Genomic DNA, 19,267 nt, shown 5'->3' on the forward strand with positions numbered 1-19,267 from the left:
ACTTCACATTTACACATTGCTGTGGGCACTTTATAGCAACAGGCCTATGTTCAACTGAGAGTAGTCTGAGTAGTCTTCACATTTCTTTGTTTTCCCATACAATGCAGAATATGTACACCTTGATGCATAGTTATATATTTACTAACATAGCTTGATGGAAGTCGATGGTATGGGATATATTGAATATAAGAGCAAACTAACCTGCATGATATGGGTTTTCTATTGCACCATTTGTGTGAATCGACTGTTTGCACGGATCCAAGCTCCCTTTTTAATAAACACGAACGGGATGATAGCCATGGCCAATGAAAAGAAACCCAGCAGCGAGCTTGCCCAGTCAATCCCCAGTTTGGCATACATGGCGTTTGTAGCCATAGGCAGAAAGACCGCAAAAATAGACCGCGATGTACTCGCCGCCGCGGCGGCCGAAGCTGAGAATTGTTTGTATGCGTCAGTGAGATAGTTGATAAGTGCGATGAAAATCAACAAATAACCGAACCCGAAGAAAACTCCGGACATCATCGGCATCAGTGGGTGGATGGAGAGCCTCGAGGACCACCCTAGCCAAAAGAGAGCTATTGGGATTGCCGGTGCACCAATGCAAGCAAGAGGTAGACGGCGATATTCCTCTAATTTGGCCCAGGACCTTCCGGATTTCAATGCTTTGCTGTGGTGCGAGCTGTACAAGAAAAAGACGAGGAATGCCATGATTGATCCCGGTAGAACTGAGAAGTAATTAGTATTAGTATCGAACTTTGGAGACGGGGGGAGGGTTCTCACTTGGAAGGAAAGCCAGTCCAGAAATGCCAGCGGATAGACCGTATAAACCTGTAGATGTCAGATTGAGTCCGATGGGGTGCGTGGCAGCAGAACCTACCTTGGAAGACAATAGGATACGCTTGGAAATATAAATATAAAGTCGCATAAACAAGGGCGAGGTACATCGAACAACAAAAGACAATTGATTCGTGGAAAAACATTGAAAATGGGCGACTGAGAACAACACTCATTTTAGAAAAGAATGAATCTTCACCGGGAAGGTGACCCAGATTCCTCTGGTCTGAAATATCTTTTTTGTCGTCAGAATTCCCATTCTTCAATCGCAAAACTGGAACATATGTCTCAGGCATGGTAACCAGAAGCGGAAAACCAGGTGCCGCGATGAGAAGGCCTGCCCAGAAAGTCCATCTCCAAGTAATGGTTGAAATGAAGCCCGAGATAATGGGTCCTAGCAGAGGTGGGAATGTTGTTGCAAACATAAACCAAGACATTGCTAATCCACGCTGGTGGGGATCTTCATAGATGTCAGAGAATAGACCACCCAATATGGCATTTGGTGCTGAGCCTCCCAATCCACAAAAGAATCGGAAAATAAGAAGCGCTGGAAAGGTCGGCGCTAATGCACATCCCATGGTGAATATGAGATAGATGGAGTAGGTAATAGTAAGGACCGGCTTCCGCCCGAAATACTCGCTCAAGGGCCCAAAAAGAATAGGACCTAACAAAAGTTAGCTGGACTCTTTGGGTATTAGACTTGAAGTTGGGTGATATACCTATGGCAAAACCGGCCATATAAAGCGAGGTCGGAAGCACCATTTCTATGCTATCGCCTGGGATGTGAAAATATTCGGAAAGCTCATCATGGGCCCCGGATGCAATAGAAGATCCCAATGAACTGTTGAATACAAAATATACCCCTGCAACAACAATATGAAGCTTTCGGCGCTGTTTGGTTCATATTAACGACTGCCCGAGTTAAGAGGTGCAGCATATCATACCAGCGAAAAATTAAATGGATGTGAGAAATCCCGATCAGGATCAATCTCCCGAGCCTCACAGGACGTCCTTTTGCGTTCTAATTCTGCCGTCATTTTCCATGGGGCCTTTTGAAAATCAGTCTGAACGAACAATTTCAGCGCCTGCGGAGTTTGAGACCGAATGGAAATTTAAGGAATTACGTCTTAAAAATTTGACTCATGAAGGTGGATCGGCATTTGACCCGAAATTGGTGGAGACATCCATTTTGAAATCTCTGTGTAAAGCATCGAGAATCATTGAAGATCTACTGTACCTATTCTTATTTTCCTATTCGATTAAACTTCCGGGATCATGTCTAAGTAGTACTAGAAGCAAGACCGAAGCCGAATGGCGCCACGGCAATATTCAGAGTTTTAGGTCGGCAACCCGACGGGTATCGGAGAGGAGTCCGAGATGGTCTAAACCATAAAAGATCCCGAGAGAGCACCGACACAGAATGACATTAATGTTGAATCCATACCTAGGTATACTTCAGACCCCATTAATTAGGTGATAATTAATCCCGAATTCTTAAAAAGCTAGTTTGAACTTGCATTTATCGTGATAAGCTATTTCTGAACTAGTGATGGAATACCATGTAACCCACCACCAACTCGAATGAAAATCCGGGAAGGTGACTTAAGAGCAAGAGGATTGGTCTATCTACCATTCCCAGCCATTGTCGTCTCGGTACAAGTCGGTGCTCTCAATGGGGAAATACGACCGGATGGACGGAGCATCTAAAACAAGACCGTGCTCGGCATACTGATCGTCGCTCCAAACCTTTCCAAGAAAGCGGTTGGTCGCATCTTTGAAGCCGGATATGTGCCTGAAATGAACCAGTCAGCTATCTCATCATCATCGAGGATAACCAGAGAGCAAGAATCACACATACATCTCTCCGGTAGACCAGTCGTATATGATTTTAGTGGAACTGGGTACCCAGACTTGGTAGTCAAACCGCAAAAACACTCTAGTTCATGTCAGCTCTAGCTACCTAATAGCGTAGGCAACGTACTCGTAAATCTGTCGGAACTTGTCCCGAATGATGTCCCGCTCCGAGAAAGTGCAATTCCAGAACCGGGTGAAATCCAAGGGCTCGCCAGGCACCTTCTTCCATATCACATACGTGACGAATCCGCCTGGTATGATATCTTCCATATCCTGCTTCTCAAACTGATATCCAAGAATCTCGGGAACAACGTTACAGCCTTGTTGCTTGAAGTGTTTCAGGGCTTGGAGCTCTGGGGGGCTCGAGAGGCCCGATAGCCTGGGCAGCTCGGACTGAAGCCTTTCGCAATTCTGTTCCAAGCCAGGGTATCTGCTGATAGATACGCAAGAACGCGATGGGCCCTTGCGCATCGAAGGGGCGACACAAAAACTTTCCAGCAACGTATGCAGGACCCCGACCATCAATGAAATTTTGCTCAAACGGACTGGGTCACGGTATCCTCTCCAACCTTTTCGATTACCTCCCAGGTCTCAGGTATGAAGTTAATCGGGGGTTGGGGAGAAGAGTTCATCGTAATTTGGGTGTCTTCGAGGCCAGAGAGGACTTGACCAGAGTTAGAAGGGTTAGACATGATAGGTTAGGGAATAGTGATGTTGCCAATGATGCGATCGGGGTGAACTGATAGAAAGAGAGGACTTGAGAGGAGAATGGACGCGAAAGCGAGAAGTTGAGAAAGTTGCCCGGGTGAGAGAGAAAGCAGAAAAAATGAAGAGAGAGCTCGTCAACTCTGGGTAATATGCAAACCCCGGATGTAAATCTATCTGATAAGAATCTTCTACCGAGCGGCCAGGGTCGGATGCTATTTTGTAGGGTAGGCTAGGGTGTATAGCTGCTTAGCATACTCCCGGATCCTGGATTCAAAACGCACCCCGTCCGATAAAATGGCTCCTAGAGCAGAGATCGGATGGCTGGTAAGGTATGTCTCCAAAAATCTGCATAGGATCTGGTTCCCACACAAAGGGGGTCAACATGGAAGGATAGATGTCGTTAGGGATGCTATCTTTGACAAACACGGCGGTACAAAGCGGCGGAGAAGCTGCATGAAGAAGAAGCCGTTAAAACGATGACAAATCAGCCGGAAGAAATAGGATCTCACTGGCCAGCAGTACTCATATGGGATGAAGCTTGTCAGACCGGGATCTGACCTGCACCCTCCTGCAGGTCTCCACCGCCTCTGACAGTCTACTGATTTCCCATCTGTCCGAGGTCAATGGATGTGACTAAGACGACCTAGGATTGATGAAATATCTGATGTAGAAGACTGTTTACTGATCGAAAATGATGAACTGCAAGATGGTGCTTAATTTCTAAGAAAAATACGAATAAGAAGATGGGAAAGGGCCTCGCTCGGATGAGGGCGGTGACGTCTGGCGGTCATGTTTGACCGGCAATTTAGCTCTCTCTGAAGCTGGCAAAACCGTCTAATAGTGGCGCCGAGTCCTCGAATCCTTAGGATTTAAACCATCCCATACACTCTCTATTGCCTACGATAATCAGCAAACTGTCGATTTGCTTACGAAAGAAGGTGCTACCATACATACTAAGCTTTGCCATGTTGATTTAAACAGACTTTGAATGAAACAAGAAGTGAATGCGGGACGTATCCATGTTGATTGGATGCCAACCGCTCAAATGCCGGCAGATGGACTTACAAAAGTGTTGCCGAGACAGAAACAACAGAGATTTCGTGAGCTTCTTGGAATGAAAGAGATCCGTCATCTGATTTCATCGGATAGCAGCTCTCGAAGCATTGATTTGTGAATAGCTTCAAAAGCTTGGGTGGGGGGGGGTTGGTTCGGAAAACAGATGGATTACCGAGTCCAAATCATATGATTTACATTACGCACTTTGCTTACTAGATTCGGTCTGAACAGATTGTCAAAAACAGACCATTTTTGTACTTAGTTAGAGATCTTTATCATCGTGAAATTGACCATACATTCACCATACATCTGACTTCTGTCAGCTATTCCCACCGTATAAATCCCCAGATTCACCTAATCCTAGCTATTGACTACCTTCTAACCGCACAATCCCCGAATTTGAAGCTATTCCCTAACGTACAAATAAATACAACCCTCTCATACTTAGAATGTCGTACTAGTCTATACGTTTTCGCTCCATCCCGACAAGAATAAGAATTCAACAGAGTAATGACAACCAAATAATTTCCTTGATTCAACTTACTCCGGAAGGGAATTGTATACACGCTTCAGGCACAATACTGTCTGGTACATGACCTAGACGTAGAAGAGCGCGAAAGCAGCACCGAGTAGAGCCATGGCTCCCTTGGGAGTGCTCAACTGAGACGACGCAGCACCGGTCGAGGATAGAGGGGAGGCAGAGGCACTGGTGGGTGAATTGTCGGAAGAGGTAGAAGAGGTGGTGGTGGTGGTGGAGCCTGCGATGAAGAAAGGTGTATTAGTATAGTCACATTGTAACATTGTGCGGAGTTGCATCATGCCTGAGGAAGACAAAGGGCTAGTCGACGACGTGGGCGTTGAAGATTCCGGGGATGTAAGGGTGGAGGTGACCGATGTAGAAGTGGTCGTAGTGGATGTCGTGGAAGAAGAAGTGGAGGAGGAGGAGGACGAAGAGGAAGACGAAGACGAAGAGGAAGAGGAAGAGGAGGAGGTTGAAAAAGACGAGATTGAAGAAGAGGAGGATGTGGTACCATCATCCGAAGCGCCCTGCTGGGCAGTAAAAATGTCACTGACGGCGAGCTGGCCAGCAGAATCAATTATCTGGATCTGGTAGTCATCTCTAAGCCATGACAGAATGGTATTAGTTTTGTTCTTTTCTGCTCACCCAACTGTTTTCTACATACCCGTTGGAAATGCTAGGGTTAGGCTGGGTCTTGTATTCGCCGTCAGAGGTCTTGACGTTATCCGCCAATTTGGTCTGGAAAGAGCCATCCTGACTTCGAAGGATGATGCTGATCACTGGAGGATCACTAGAATCGCTAGTGAATTTGATAGTTTTGGCAGTGGAAAAGTCCCACTCCGTGTCTGACGACGGAGTGGTGACGGTAATTGCAAAAGCCGATGAGAGGAGGCTTAAAGCGGTGATGGTGAACGAGTGACGCATTTTGATTGAGTTGAATTATGGAATTAATAGAGTGCGATGGGGGGAATGTCCCAGTGCTAAGAAAAGAATATGTATATATATATATATATACATATATTCGGTCGTTAAACTGGGCACTAAATTGTTGAAAGATCTATAACTATACGGAAATCAGTAACTTTCAGGTGAAGCTGAATGCATTGAGAATACGAGATAGCCCAGGCCTTAATCTCTAACATGAGCTGAGCCTCTGGAGAGACAGGAAAAAATCTAGTGGTCAATGTGGTGTCCACGTAGAGTAACAACGAACACTGCTAGGAGCACCTCTGCATTAACGAACCTGTTGCGTTGGGTCAAAAGTGAGCATTGCACCTTATCTCTCCAATCAATTCCAATATTATGACCTGTGGTCCTCGCTAATAACCTTGGGAGCAAATTAAACTTCCGATGGCTACAATCATGTCAGCGCTAATTTAGCGTTGATAAGTGCAGTGAATACGAAGTAGACCGACAGACAGGGCTGGGAAATCGAGGCTATCATACATAATTACTTGGCAGAAATATATTGTTATATATTACATCGTTACTTACAGCCGAGAACCAATACCGATCATGACCGGTACATATGTATCATTCACCGCATAAGCTCTGGATGCCGTCTTACTGTGTGTTGTGCCCCAACAGTGCAATAGTCAAAATTGACTGTCGGAATTCTGCAAGTATGGAGTTTCTAGTAACCCAACATATTCCCTTTCCGACTTAATTCAGATGTAATAGAAAGCAATAAGAATGAATGTAATCGTCTATAGTAAAACCACCGCAGAAACCATCGAAAACAACGTCAACAAAATCGAAAACGAATGCGGAGTAACAGGAAAGATGCTCAAAACAGAAGGAACGGCTGTCTAGAGGATTATATGGACATGTAGGACGTGGTCAACGCAGCCGTGACTATCAATGTCCTCATCTCCCACAAACCAAATAAAGAAATCCCAGCGCCGGTAGAAGTGTTCGGCCTTGCTGACGAGGCTGTCGATGTTTGGGTACGATCTACGCAGATATTGCTGCTCCCGTTCAGGCTTTCAGTAGGATAGTACACCCGAGGCCCTCCATCCGAGCTGAGGTCCACATTGATATTTCCGCTTGAATCAGTCACAAATGTTTTGCAAGAAGAGAGCTCGGTCACATTTTGTCCGGATGAAAATCCTGTGCCGTCGGAACCAAGCGTGATTTGAGTGGTGGCTTTGCTGGCTGGTTTAGCTCCCAGGTTGGACACCACGCTCACAACCTGGTTACCGGTAAATCCCTTGCGCATGGCCAAAATGCTTGTTGAGTTGTAGATTGGCAATGAGAGGTACGATAGATAGTCGCTCCCTGACTCCGGGGCGACTGTGAACTTTTCTCCGTCGCCGCTCGCATATGATCGAATGCGATTCAACAATTGGACAAGCAGAGGTAGGGAGGTCGAGTTCATCGAGTATTCGGTCAGCCACAGGGCCTCCCGGTTGACAGGGTTGAACCCACCTGACAGGTGCTGTTCTTCCCCGTAGTAGACTGTTTGTTTGTATTAGTGTCTTTGGCTTTCGGTTCCATTTGTGAGGGCGCAACATACGGATAGGAATACCGTCAGCGAGCATGCTGATTGTGAGAATGTTGCGAGCCAGCTAATCAGGAGTGCCCAAGTCAACTCATGCTGACAGAAACCTCGACGCACTCAACTTACCGATATGTCTGAAGTATACGAGCCAAAGCGAGGGACATCGTGATTCGATGTGAAAATTCCCAAGGGGAGTACATCCTCGCAATGTGTCCTGATGTGGTCGATAGACTGTACGATCCTGTTCAGGTCTCCATTGGTCGTGTTAAAGGCCTCTGAGAGGATATAATACCTGAAAACTGTCAACATGGCCGCTGTTCATTTTAATGAGCTACTCACAACGGATAATTTAGAAGTCCGCTTAGACTGGGCTGCAGAGAACAGTAACCGGATGCGACTCTTGTGGCTCCTTCACCCATAGTGAAAACGCCTGCTGACTTGCTGAAATCAGAGAAGAAGACGGGGGGGATGTTCAAGACACTGTCGATTCGCAAGCCATCAACTACGAAAGATCATTGTCATTAAATCAGTTGGAGAGATAGGAAACATATAGACATACTTGAGTAGTTCGAGACTAACTGCGACACCCAGGTGCCCAGCATCTGCTGGACTTCCTGATCCTCGTTTCGCAGGTCTGGAAGCGATATTGTGTTGTCTCCCAACCAGCACTGGTGAAGGCTTAGCAATGCTCCCATAACACGCTATGACAGACTTGCCTCCAGAACACAGGTGTTATTTGTGAGGTCCTCCGAAAGTAGCTTGTAGTCGTGAAAATACTTTTGATCATTGAATGGATTGAACGTGCTGTAGTCGATAGTGGAGGCATTTCCAGCCCAGGCCATGTCACCAACGACGATGTCCAGCATCAAGTACTGTAGTTTTTTTTTTCCACGTCAGTTTCGTGAGTACACATGGTAGCCGGCGACTCACCATGTCACGCGCGTGCAGCGCGGCGGATAGCGCTTGGAGGTCATCGGAAGTACCAAAATGGGAGTTGATGGAATACAGGTCGTTTGGCCAATACCCATGGTATGCTATCATCGATCAATCGTTAGTTCTCTAATCCGTTGACAGTCAAGATGACCATACCTAAGAGATTCGCCGTGCGAGTTGACTCCTGGCTTTGCACTGGAGAGATCCAAACTGCATCAAACCCGAGTTCCTGAATATAATCCAGCTTATGTATTATGCCCTGTAAACTCCCACCACAATAATCTCCCAGACCTGCATCACAGGAAGCGGTGGTTGAGTTATCGGATCGAGCGAAACGATCGATGACCACTTGGTAGACCGACCGACCGAGCCATTGGTCTCGGGAAGCCGCACGTACAGTCCCGGCAGCAAGCAAAACCTTCAACCACCACATTGTGGCGTTTGTATGACTGGTAGGAGGAATGATGGAGTCTGAGACAATGAAAAGACTACTTAAATTAATTGACAATGTCAACAATGTCAACAATGTCATATATGCTGGGTGAAAATGATTTACAGTGTACAACTCGTGTATTGTACCGTATATGTAATACATATATCAATCCATGGATGACCATATATATATTCTGTCGGCCCGATCCGTAGCCCTCGAACCATTCCATTCCAATCGAGGGCACTGATGGCGCCCGATGGCAGATGGCTGGGCTCTGATTGGTCCGTGAGTAACTCGTCTTGCGGCTCCGCTAGTCTAGTTGACAGCCCTTATCCATGTTATTTTGGTGCGCTGGCCTCGTGGAAGAGCCGCACGGTTGACTGCAATCTGGCCCGATTTCTTGGACAATTCAAGTAAACCATTGGGTGGTGATTGATTTTTCCGTCAGCTTCCTTGATCAGGTCCACATGGGGATCCACAGATGACAGGGCTCCGTTCCATGTGGTCAGATAAGGAGCAGGGACGGAGTGGCCGCGAACAAAAGCAAAAGGCAATACGAGACAGGAACGGCACGCAAACGAGCACCCCTCACCTCTAACCCTTCCTCATAGGTCTGTCCTGTATCAGGTACGACGTGTTCTATCTTCTATCAGACGGCACACCCGATCTTGCATAATTTACACTTTATGATCGATGATTTCCTCCCCGGCATGACTCTTTTTGGAACAGTCGTCCGGAGTATATCCGAAGGTCCTATACCGATGCATGTCAGATTGCCTCCACTTGTATGAGACATCATCTGGCTTGGTCTAGATGCCCGAACAATGCGCACACCAAATATGGTGTATGGCTGCTTGAGATCCATCATCCAAAATTAGACCCGCTCAACCGCTTAGCGTGAGTATGGAGATGCTTTGCGGTGGATTGAGGCTGTACAGCAAGGCTGGCTCGGGTTCCCAACGGTTCGCCTGACCCCTGCGTCTATACTGGTTTGTAAAACAGTGATTGGTATTATCGCACTAATAAGCAATGATTGCATTGGACAGCTCCGGAGTATTCATTATCTTTTATATGCTTGCTTCTTTTGCGCATCTGTGCTCTATGAATCGTTCAGTGCCTCTGTTTCTATGAGTTATCCCTTTCTTACGGGTATGCACTCTGAGGTTGTCTTCTTGCAGTTGAGGCTCGAACAGCGGTGTCTGTGAATGTCACCATAGTGGCATCTACTGTGCGGAATGAAGTGGCTCACTTCCATCAAGTACTACCTTGCCATTGTTGCAATATCTATACGCATTGCACAATCCCTGCCATATCTTCCAGAGGAAGCAAACTGGAATCTCAATCAAAACCAGACAGCGACACACCCCCTAGACTACTCAGGTCAGTGGGGTGGCCACATATACAACCCCTCGCCAGAGAACTGGCGATTCCCCTTTTACACAATATTCCTCGACAGGTTTGTAAATGGTGATCCGAGTAACGATAATGCAAATGGCACACAGTGGGAACATATCCTGACGTCCAACGAGTTCCGCCATGGCGGCGACGTCCTTGGGTTGGTTGATACGTTTGATTATCTTCAGGGCATGGGGATCAAGGTGCGTCTGTTGCTTCAGGAAGACTGGATGTGAGGACTATATTGACCATATCCAGGGCGTTTATCTCGCTGGAACACCGTACATCAACTTCCCTTGGGGGGCGGATGGATACTCTCCGCTTGACCTGACTCTGTTGGACCATCACCTTGGTACGATCGAGGACTGGCGTACAATGATATCTGAGGCGCATCGACGCGGGATTTATGTTCTTTTTGATAATACCTTTTCAACGTATGTGAGATCCACCTGCGCAACCTCCTATGTCGTCTGCTGATGGTGGATAGAATGGGCGATCTTATCGGTTTTCAGGGTTTCTTGAACGAGTCTGCGCCGATCAATCCCAACGAGTACGACTATGTGTGGAAGTACGACCGTCGATACTGGGACTTTCAGCCTGGAAATGAAGTTGAGAGTGAATGTCCTTGGGAGTATCCTCGCTTCTGGGATGACGACGCTATCGGTTTAGCTACCACACCCCTTGGTCCTTCATGTCGGAATAGTGAATTTGATCAGGTAACATTCATTTCTTTCAATATTGAGCATGGCTGACAACTACAGTATGGAGAAGTTGCCTCCTTTGGAAACTACACCGAATGGGAACGGCAGATATCCAAGTTCGCATTTGTGCAGGACCGTCTACGCGAATGGCGGCCGGACGTGCTGGCCAAGATCAAACACTTTTCGTGTCTAACCATCACCATGCTTGATGTCGACGGATACCGCGTTGACAAGGCTTTACAAGTTACCCTTGACTCTCTTGGAGAATGGTCCGAGTATATGCGGGATTGCGCCAAGCAGGTGGGAAAGGAAAACTTCTACATCCCCGGAGAGATTGTGTCGGGAAACTCTTTTGGCTCGCTTTATATCGGTCGCGGCCAACAGACAAACCAAACCAAATCCAATATGACGGAAGCGTTTATGATGACAAACGAGACAAACGAGTCAAATGAGGATCTGTTCTTGAGACCTGCGGAGAGGTCCGCGTTGGACGGAGTGGCGTTCCACTACACGTTGTATCGTGGTCTCAGCCGATTTCTAGGGTTGGTTCCCCCCCCCTCAGCACTTACAATTTACTTAAATTAACATCGAATCGTTCAGACTAGACGGTACCTACACTGCCGAAGGCGACCCGCCAGTCAACTTTGTGGAGACCTGGAATGGTCTTGTGGCGACCAACGATATGGTCAACACGAACACGGGTAAGTTCGATCCTCGTCACCTTTTTGGTGCCACGAATCATGATGTCTTCAGGTGGCCGGGGATCAAAAACGGGACCCAAAAGCAGAATTTGGGTCTGTATGTCGCTTCGTTGCTCATGCCTGGAATCCCCGTCCTCTCCTGGGGCGAGGAACAGGCTTTCTACGTACTGGACAACCAGGCTGACAACTATATCTTCGGCCGTGCACCCATGTCATCTGCTCAGGCATGGCAGCTGCACGGATGCTATAAGCTGGGGTCATCGAAATACGTTGATTTCCCATTCGACCGCTCCCTGACCGGATGTGAAGATGATTCCGTCAGTCTCGATCACCGTGATCCTTCTCACCCAGTGCGGGGCCTCATCAAGATGATGTTTGAGATGCGCCAAAACTATCCCGCTCTGAATGATGGCTGGTATCTGCAGCAATTGTCAAATCACACGCGGGACATTTACCTTCCAGGCAGTAAGGGGACACCGACTGAGACTGGGATGTGGAGTGTTATGAGATCACGCTTCGCGGATGCGCAGAATTTCGATGGCCAAGGCCAGGGGAATCAGAGCGTCTGGCTGTTGTATTCTAATGACGATAAAGCTGTCGAACACCAGTTCAACTGCAGCAGCAAGGACGCTTTGATCTCGCCATTTCCCATGGGAACAACGGTCAAAAACCTTTTCCCACCGTTCGAGGAATCGACCCTGTCCAACAGCTCGATTACGCTTGGGTATGGTTACTGCCCTGAAATTGCTTCCTGTTACTGACAATGAGTAGATTCGAAGGGTCTGACATTCCTAACGGGTGCTATCCCAACCTTACTATGCCGGCCTGGGGGTTCAAAGCCTTTGTTCCGAAGGATAAATTCGTGCAGCCTTCTCCATACGTAACACGCTTTTCCCCAGGGCATGATGCTCGACTTGTGCCCCAGGGAACAAGTGGGGAGACGATACGAATTGGCTTCGAATTCTCTCAGAATATGGATTGCAGGGATATCACCAACTCGCTGACGATCACGTCCAAAGCGCTTGATGATGAGAGCCCGCAACTTGACACTACTTCAGTTTCTTGCAAATCCATTGAAGAGACTGATGTTGCGACATGGCCGGGGGCACTCACTAGCGTTTTCAGCTACGAGGTAGATTTGGGCAACGTCTTTCCAGGTGTTCACAGAGTCACACTTAGCAACGTGACAACAGCAGATGGAAATCAATCCACAGGTGTGAGTACATTCCTCGCTATAAAGGTCGAAAAAGTCACAATACTAATTGAGCCGCGTAGTCCGTCGACCACTTTCTTTTCCGTATCGGACAGATGAACAATCCGATGGTCTGGCCACAGCTGGCCAACTACAGCAGAACGCTCCTATTCGACAACCCGTCATCTGATACTGAGCCCTTGTCAGTAATGCCACAGGCTCCTGGTGCAGACATGTGGCGATACTCGTTGGATTTCGGAGCTACATTCAGTGCCTGGATGACATACACCGGCTTCAACACGTCTATCCCTGGCAAAAGCTGGAGCGGCATAGAAAGTCAGGCCTGGGAAGGAGAACACATCCTTACCCAATACTGGAGCAAGTTGACCGGAAGTAGTGCTCACTGGCAGCATGGAGACACGCAATGGGAATACAAGCCCCCACGTCGTTTCCCAAACCTCTTCATCGAAGGCGAATTCAACCAGTTCGGATATGACGCTGGCTATTCCAACAAAATGGCTCTTAGCAACGTTACTGGCCTATGGGAAATCCACTTCATGGGCGAATGGCCCGTGCAGGTGGCATTCAGTGCATGGGGTTTAAACGAAGACGGCCTGCCCGATCAAACACAGGTATTTGGGGACATAAACGGAGACAACGTTCTGGATCAAGTCCCTCCAATCACGCTGCTGAGCAATGTATTCAACGTCACCATCCCACCCCCTTCGCCCTATCTTTCCTTCAAGCTGTCAGTGGGTGACGGCGATCTTAAGGTCTACGCTACGCCCACAGGATCCAGGCGGGTTCAGCTGGCCATATTTATTGTGCTAGCGATTGTGCCTGTCATCACCGCTGTCGGTGCGGTTTATGTTTACCTGAAGGCATTTTACCAGGTCAAATTCAACCAAATCGGTGTCACCGAGAAAAGATCAAGCTTCGCTCCACTAGTGAGCGTCTTTCAGAAGGTGGCCCATCGACCTAATGACAAGGAACCCAATCCCGGACTTGCTCTAACCAATGTGGACCCGTTACCATCTGAGAGTGGAGGCGTCGCGGGTGCCACGGTAAACACCCGCCGACGAACTGTGCTCATCGCAACGATGGAATACGATATTGAAGATTGGGGCATTAAGATCAAAATCGGCGGACTAGGTGTGATGGCCCAGCTGATGGGAAAACATCTGACCCACCAGGATCTTATATGGGTGGTCCCTTGTGTTGGAGGCGTTGACTACCCTAAGGACGATCCTGGTGAGCCGATGGTGATCACCGTTCTTGGGAATAACTACCAAGTGGATATCCAATATCATCGGCTGCAAAACATCACGTACGTCTTGTTAGACGCGCCGGTGTTCCGAGCTCAGTCCAAATCAGAGCCGTACCCTGCTCGCATGGATGACCTGGATTCGGCTATATTCTACTCTAGTTGGAATCAATGTATCGCCGAAGCTATCAGGAGATTTCCGACTATCGACCTCTATCACATCAATGATTACCATGGCGCCGCTGCCCCTCTCTATCTTCTACCTCACACAATTCCATGCTGCCTGTCGCTGCATAATGCTGAATTCCAAGGACTCTGGCCAATGAAAACCCCACAGCAAAATCGAGAGGTTTGCAGTGTCTATAACCTTGACCACGCACTGGTGAAGAAGTATGTACAATTCGGCGAAGTGTTTAACCTTCTTCATGGAGCTGCCAACTATCTGAAAATTCACCAAAACGGATTTGGAGCTGTCGGTGTCTCCAAGAAATATGGCAAGAGATCGTACGCCAGATATCCTATTTTCTGGGGTCTCAAGAACATTGAAGCGCTGCCAAACCCCGACCCATCTGACATCGCCGAGTGGAATCATAACGCAAGTCACAATCTCGAAGAAGTCATCATCGACGCAGAGTTTGAAGCTAGTCGTGCCGCATTCAAGAGACAAGCGCAAGAATGGGCAGGGCTCAAAGTTGACCCAGAGGCCGAGCTGTTTGTGTTTGTCGGTCGTTGGTCCATGCAAAAGGGCGTTGATCTGATTGCAGACATCTTCCCCTCTATTCTGAACGCTCACCCAAAGGTCCAGTTGATGTGCATTGGTCCAGTCATTGATCTCTTTGGCAGATTTGCCGCATTGAAACTGAATCGACTCGCAGAGCTCTACCCTGGGCGAGTCTATTCCAAACCAGAGTTCACTCCTCTACCGCCCTTCATTTTCAGTGGCGCTGAATTTGCCTTGATTCCTTCGCGTGATGAACCGTTTGGTCTGGTGGCTGTTGAATTTGGACGGAAAGGAGCGTTGGGCGTGGGATCACGGTATGACTGACCTGGCTTTAGTCTACCACCAGTGCTAACCTATGTTTCTTTAGTGTTGGTGGCCTTGGGCAGATGCCAGGATGGTGGTTCACAATGTGAGTTTCCTTCTCTCACGAAATGTCCAGACTAACCCATTCTAGCGAGTCTATGACAACCAAACATCTTATCCAACAATTCAAGATGGCCATTAACGACGCCCTGAAATCGCCCCAGGAGACACGAGCGCTCATGCGTGCACGATCCAGCAAGCAGCGCTTCCCTGTAGCACAGTGGGTTGAGAATCTGGAAATCCTACAAGCCACCTCAATCGAAAAGCACGTCAAGTACTCTAAACGTCACGATCGCAGTTCATGGAGGATTTCCTATAACAGCACCCTTGTCCCAGAAAGCATTCGCAAAATCTCGTCGAGCCCAAAAGACAGCCGCGAACAGAGCCGATCACGCAGCTCCACCGCGTCTGTCCCGTCGAGCAGGCCGATTACGTCTGATAGAGTGTTTGTACCTCGACCAGGTTTTGACCACGTTCTCCCGCCCACAAATCCGTCTTCCAATCTAAACATGTCCGACAACGAGCCCGATTCTGACATCGACCCAAGACGCAGACCCTTGCCTTCCGACCCTCTCGCAGATTCGCGAATAGTTTACTCTTCGGTAAGCGACGGAGAAGATTCCGAGCGCATTTCTGGGGCCACCCAAGAGGACGGCAGTGTTCGTCCATCACCACTTGGGACACCTACTTTTTATTTTGCTCGATCTGGTGCCAGCACACCAGTTCCCGGTGCACCATCAGAAGACGGGCTGCTAGGCCGAAGAGACGCAAGGGTATCCCTGATGAGCCTGGTCAGCGTTGATGGGATAGTAAAGGAGAAACAAGACTACAACCTCCAGAAAGTTGATCCATTTTTCACGGATGCGAATAACGAGTATGCGGATAAGTTTGAGAAGCAGCTTGCGGGTCTGAATGGCAAGAACTCCGACGATCAGCTCTGCATCGAAGAGTTTCTCGAGAAGAGCCAAAAAGACTGGTTCAATCGATACCGCAACGTTAAACTGGGCAAGTCCCCCTTGGCGTCTCCTGCTCCCTCTGTCCTTCGCATCAAGGTTCGTGAAACCGGTCGACCAGAGAGCCCGCCAATTACTGGTCTAGGTGAAGACCCAAGTGCCCGACAGTTCATTCTCCCAAATGACTACGTTGCGCCCACGGGTTTGAAGCGTTTTATGTTGATGAAGTTGGGTGATTGGCCTGTGTATTCCATGTTCCTCGCTATTGTGAGTTGGAACCCTACCAAAGGCTTTCGTTGCGGAGGTTGACAGCATTCTTTAGGGCCAAATCCTCGCCTTGAATTCGTACCAGATCACACTCCTGAACGGTGAGATTGGGCAGACGGCCGAAAAGCTATACATTCTAGCATCCATCTACCTTGCCTCTTCGATCGTATGGTGGATGGTCTTCCGTCTAGTCCCCTCAGTCTATGTGTTGACGATTCCTTTCTTTGTACGTTCACGTTGCTCTCTCTGGCTTACGAGGTTGTAACTAACTAGCCGCAGATATACGGGTTTGCCTTTTTGTTTGTCGGTCTTGCCGGTCCCATCCACAACAGCGCAAGTCGAACATGGTTACAGAACGTGGGAACAGGCTTATATTCATTTGCATCTTCGAGTGGTTCGATTTTCTTTGCCCTCAACTTTGGAGATGAAGGTATGCAACATTTCCTTTTAGGAAGTATGGAAGTTATCTGACTTTCTTGTCCAGGTGGAGCGCCTCTGAGGTATTGGATTTATAGAGCCACCGTCATCCAGGGCAGCCAGCAGTTGCTCATCAGTTTCCTTTGGTACTGGGGTAGCTGGATGGCTGCTATCAATCAAAAAGGTAGCACGCAATACAGCCTTGCCATGACCGATCCACGCGCTTTGCTCGGGATCGGACTCGGACTTGCCTCTCTTCTGTGGCTGATAGGGGCCCTGGTCTTTTTTGGACTTCCTGCATATTATAGACAAGCACCAGGTCAAGTGCCGACATTCTACCTATCCCTCTTCCGCCGTCGCATAATTCTTGTATGTCTCTTCCAGTTCCCCCTCAGGCTAATTTTGATTCTGATGCTGTACACTGCAGTGGTTTTTCTACATGGTGTTCATATCAAACTACTGGCTGTCGGCACCCTACGGACGAAACTGGCTCTATCTCTGGTCCAGCAAGCATGCACAGGTGTGGCAAATCATACTCCTTGTCCTCCTCTTTTTCATTGTCGTCTGGGCGGCAGCTCTCCGGGTCTTTCACGTCTTTTCCAAGAGGCACGCCTGGTTCATCCCGATCTTTGCCGTCGGTCTTGGTGCTCCTCGATGGGCCCAGATCCTGTGGGCAACCTCGAATATAGCGACATATATTCCCTGGGCCGGTGGTCCCGTAGCCGGAGCTATCCTTGGTAGAGCACTATGGCTCTGGCTCGGAGTTCTGGATTCGCTTCAGGGTGTCGGTAGGTTTCCTCTCGCAGCGCACAAAACGCAGCACAAACTGATTCACAATACAGGTTTTGGAATGATCCTCCTCAACACAATGACCCGATTCCATGTCACCTTCACACTTCTAGCCGCGCAGGTGGTCGGTTCTATTGCGACTATTCTCGCCCGTGCGACAGCACCGAATAAGTTAGGCCCTGGCGATGTTTTCCCTGATTTCTCCGCTGGCGTCGCAGTCGGCTTGGAAAAGGCAGACTTCTGGATCTGCCTGCTCTTCATGTTATCCATCAACGTGCTCTGCATCTTCTTCTATCGCAAGGAACAACTCACGAAACCCTGATCGCCGTTCCAACCTTGACTAGCGTTTTCTTTTCTTCTCTTCTTTCCTTCTTTTCTTTTTCCTATTTTACGTGAACTGTATATTGCGTGGCATAGGTATTGTGATTGAAGGATTAATTATACTATGGGCTGCATTTACTGGGGCAAAGTCTACGATTTGTATATAGTGTATAGAAAAACTACTGTACAAGGTCCATAATCCATAGTGTGCTGGTTCGTGTCTAAATAGCCGAGAATCAACATGTCTAGCCTAACTCGTATAATTGTGTCAATCCATTTTCGGCCTAGTCAGGGGAAGTAAGCCCTCTTATAAGTAACGTATATGTTATCGTGATGGTCCTTATTTTCTTCGTATGCGTCTACTCGAGTTGTTATTTTCACTCTTTTCAAGATAATATACTCATACATTCTTTTAGTCCATTTCTTATTCCACTCTCTTACTCCATTTTTGCCGTGCATTTACGAGTCTCTCATTCTCATCCAATGTATCGCTTTTTTCTCTCATTCGTCGTGGCTCTCTGCCTTAGCACGCGCTGGGCGGTCGCTGCTTCAACCACTGAAATCGCCAACTCTCTCAATGAACTAGCACACCAAGGATTCGCTGCTAAGGAGCTGGTATTGGTAGTCAATTCCACTGCTGACGCTGGTCCAATTCCGGTAAGTGGGGTCTTTTAAGGTCGATGAATAAAACAACTCATGACAAAATCCAGGATATCTACACTGAGATAGACACGATGGTCACTGTGGTTCTAACAAATGTAAAATTTATGACCAACACGCCAATCATTACCGACCAGGCGGAGGAGCAGGACGTCTATGAGGGATACTCAAATGTAGGTTGAGGACGAAAAATAAGTCAGCCATTTATACTTACCTAGGTAATAACGCTAGTTCGTACAATCCCTCCTCGAGCTCATGGACGCCTTGTCGAGCAGCGCAGCCCAGCTGAAATCCATCAACCAAACAACCAAGAACAGAGTTCCCTCTGAAATTCGCATCTTGCAAACTGCCGTCGACGTGAGTTTCATGATTAATTCTTTGCTACGCCCTGAATTGGTTGCCGATAAGATGCTGACACCTCGCAAGGCCTACTTTTACAACATCATCGGTCTTTTCCCGGCCAACAGCTCGTACAACGCCCAGGCCAACAACCAGAAATCCCAGGTGGATACGCATTGCTTCCAGGCTATCTGGGCGTTTGATCTCAGTTATAGTAATGGTAGTCAGGCTACTACTCATCAAGCCCGCAGCAACAGCTCCCTTCACTCGCGATGGATGAAGCGCGGTTCCTTGTGATTCTAGACTATGTGTTTGAATATCACCTGGTATAATAGCTGTATGGATG

The 19,267-nt window shown here is 48.0% G+C and overlaps 6 protein-coding genes across 6 annotated transcripts; 2 read left to right on the forward strand and 4 right to left on the reverse strand.

The window, feature by feature from the left end:
- Nucleotides 1–219: 219 nt before the first annotated feature.
- N7489_001279 (MFS transporter) lies at nt 220–1,871 on the reverse strand (the record flags this gene model as incomplete). The annotated part of the gene is made up of 5 exons (XM_056707034.1): nt 220–725; nt 781–828; nt 878–1,498; nt 1,554–1,725; nt 1,779–1,871. 5 exons carry the CDS (start codon nt 1,869–1,871, stop codon nt 220–222), a joined length of 1,440 nt encoding a protein of 479 aa, XP_056571336.1.
- Nucleotides 1,872–2,460: 589 nt separating this feature from the next.
- N7489_001280 (uncharacterized protein) lies at nt 2,461–3,380 on the reverse strand (the record flags this gene model as incomplete). Its single annotated transcript, XM_056707035.1, has 4 exons — nt 2,461–2,626; nt 2,693–2,770; nt 2,816–3,178; nt 3,235–3,380. 4 exons carry the CDS (start codon nt 3,378–3,380, stop codon nt 2,461–2,463), a joined length of 753 nt encoding a protein of 250 aa, XP_056571337.1.
- Nucleotides 3,381–5,049: 1,669 nt separating this feature from the next.
- N7489_001281 (GPI anchored serine-threonine rich family protein) lies at nt 5,050–5,896 on the reverse strand (the record flags this gene model as incomplete). Its single annotated transcript, XM_056707036.1, has 2 exons — nt 5,050–5,572; nt 5,637–5,896. 2 exons carry the CDS (start codon nt 5,894–5,896, stop codon nt 5,050–5,052), a joined length of 783 nt encoding a protein of 260 aa, XP_056571338.1.
- Nucleotides 5,897–6,788: 892 nt separating this feature from the next.
- N7489_001282 (alpha-amylase) lies at nt 6,789–8,892 on the reverse strand (the record flags this gene model as incomplete). The annotated part of the gene is made up of 8 exons (XM_056707037.1): nt 6,789–7,429; nt 7,488–7,539; nt 7,599–7,764; nt 7,812–7,974; nt 8,032–8,140; nt 8,198–8,344; nt 8,403–8,506; nt 8,562–8,892. Coding segments are annotated over 8 exons (1,713 nt in total), but the record flags the coding sequence as incomplete, so codon positions are not given.
- A 1,181-nt stretch (nt 8,893–10,073) lies between these two features.
- N7489_001283 (uncharacterized protein) lies at nt 10,074–17,923 on the forward strand (the record flags this gene model as incomplete). Its single annotated transcript, XM_056707038.1, has 14 exons — nt 10,074–10,436; nt 10,492–10,667; nt 10,721–10,949; nt 10,995–11,476; nt 11,535–12,359; nt 12,407–12,851; nt 12,911–15,126; nt 15,180–15,221; nt 15,267–16,395; nt 16,451–16,621; nt 16,675–16,825; nt 16,880–17,181; nt 17,240–17,600; nt 17,655–17,923. The coding sequence occupies 14 exons, from the start codon at nt 10,074–10,076 to the stop codon at nt 17,921–17,923; spliced, it is 7,161 nt and encodes a 2,386-aa protein (XP_056571340.1).
- Nucleotides 17,924–18,405: 482 nt separating this feature from the next.
- Nucleotides 18,406–19,218, forward strand: N7489_001284 (uncharacterized protein; the record flags this gene model as incomplete). The annotated part of the gene is made up of 3 exons (XM_056707039.1): nt 18,406–18,579; nt 18,633–18,755; nt 18,814–19,218. 3 exons carry the CDS (start codon nt 18,406–18,408, stop codon nt 19,216–19,218), a joined length of 702 nt encoding a protein of 233 aa, XP_056571341.1.
- Between the last annotated feature and the right edge of the window lie 49 nt (nt 19,219–19,267).

Source organism: Penicillium chrysogenum (genome assembly GCF_028827035.1).
Source record: "Penicillium chrysogenum strain IBT 35668 chromosome Unknown utg000001l_segment0_segment0, whole genome shotgun sequence".
Lineage (NCBI taxonomy): Eukaryota > Fungi > Ascomycota > Eurotiomycetes > Eurotiales > Aspergillaceae > Penicillium > Penicillium chrysogenum.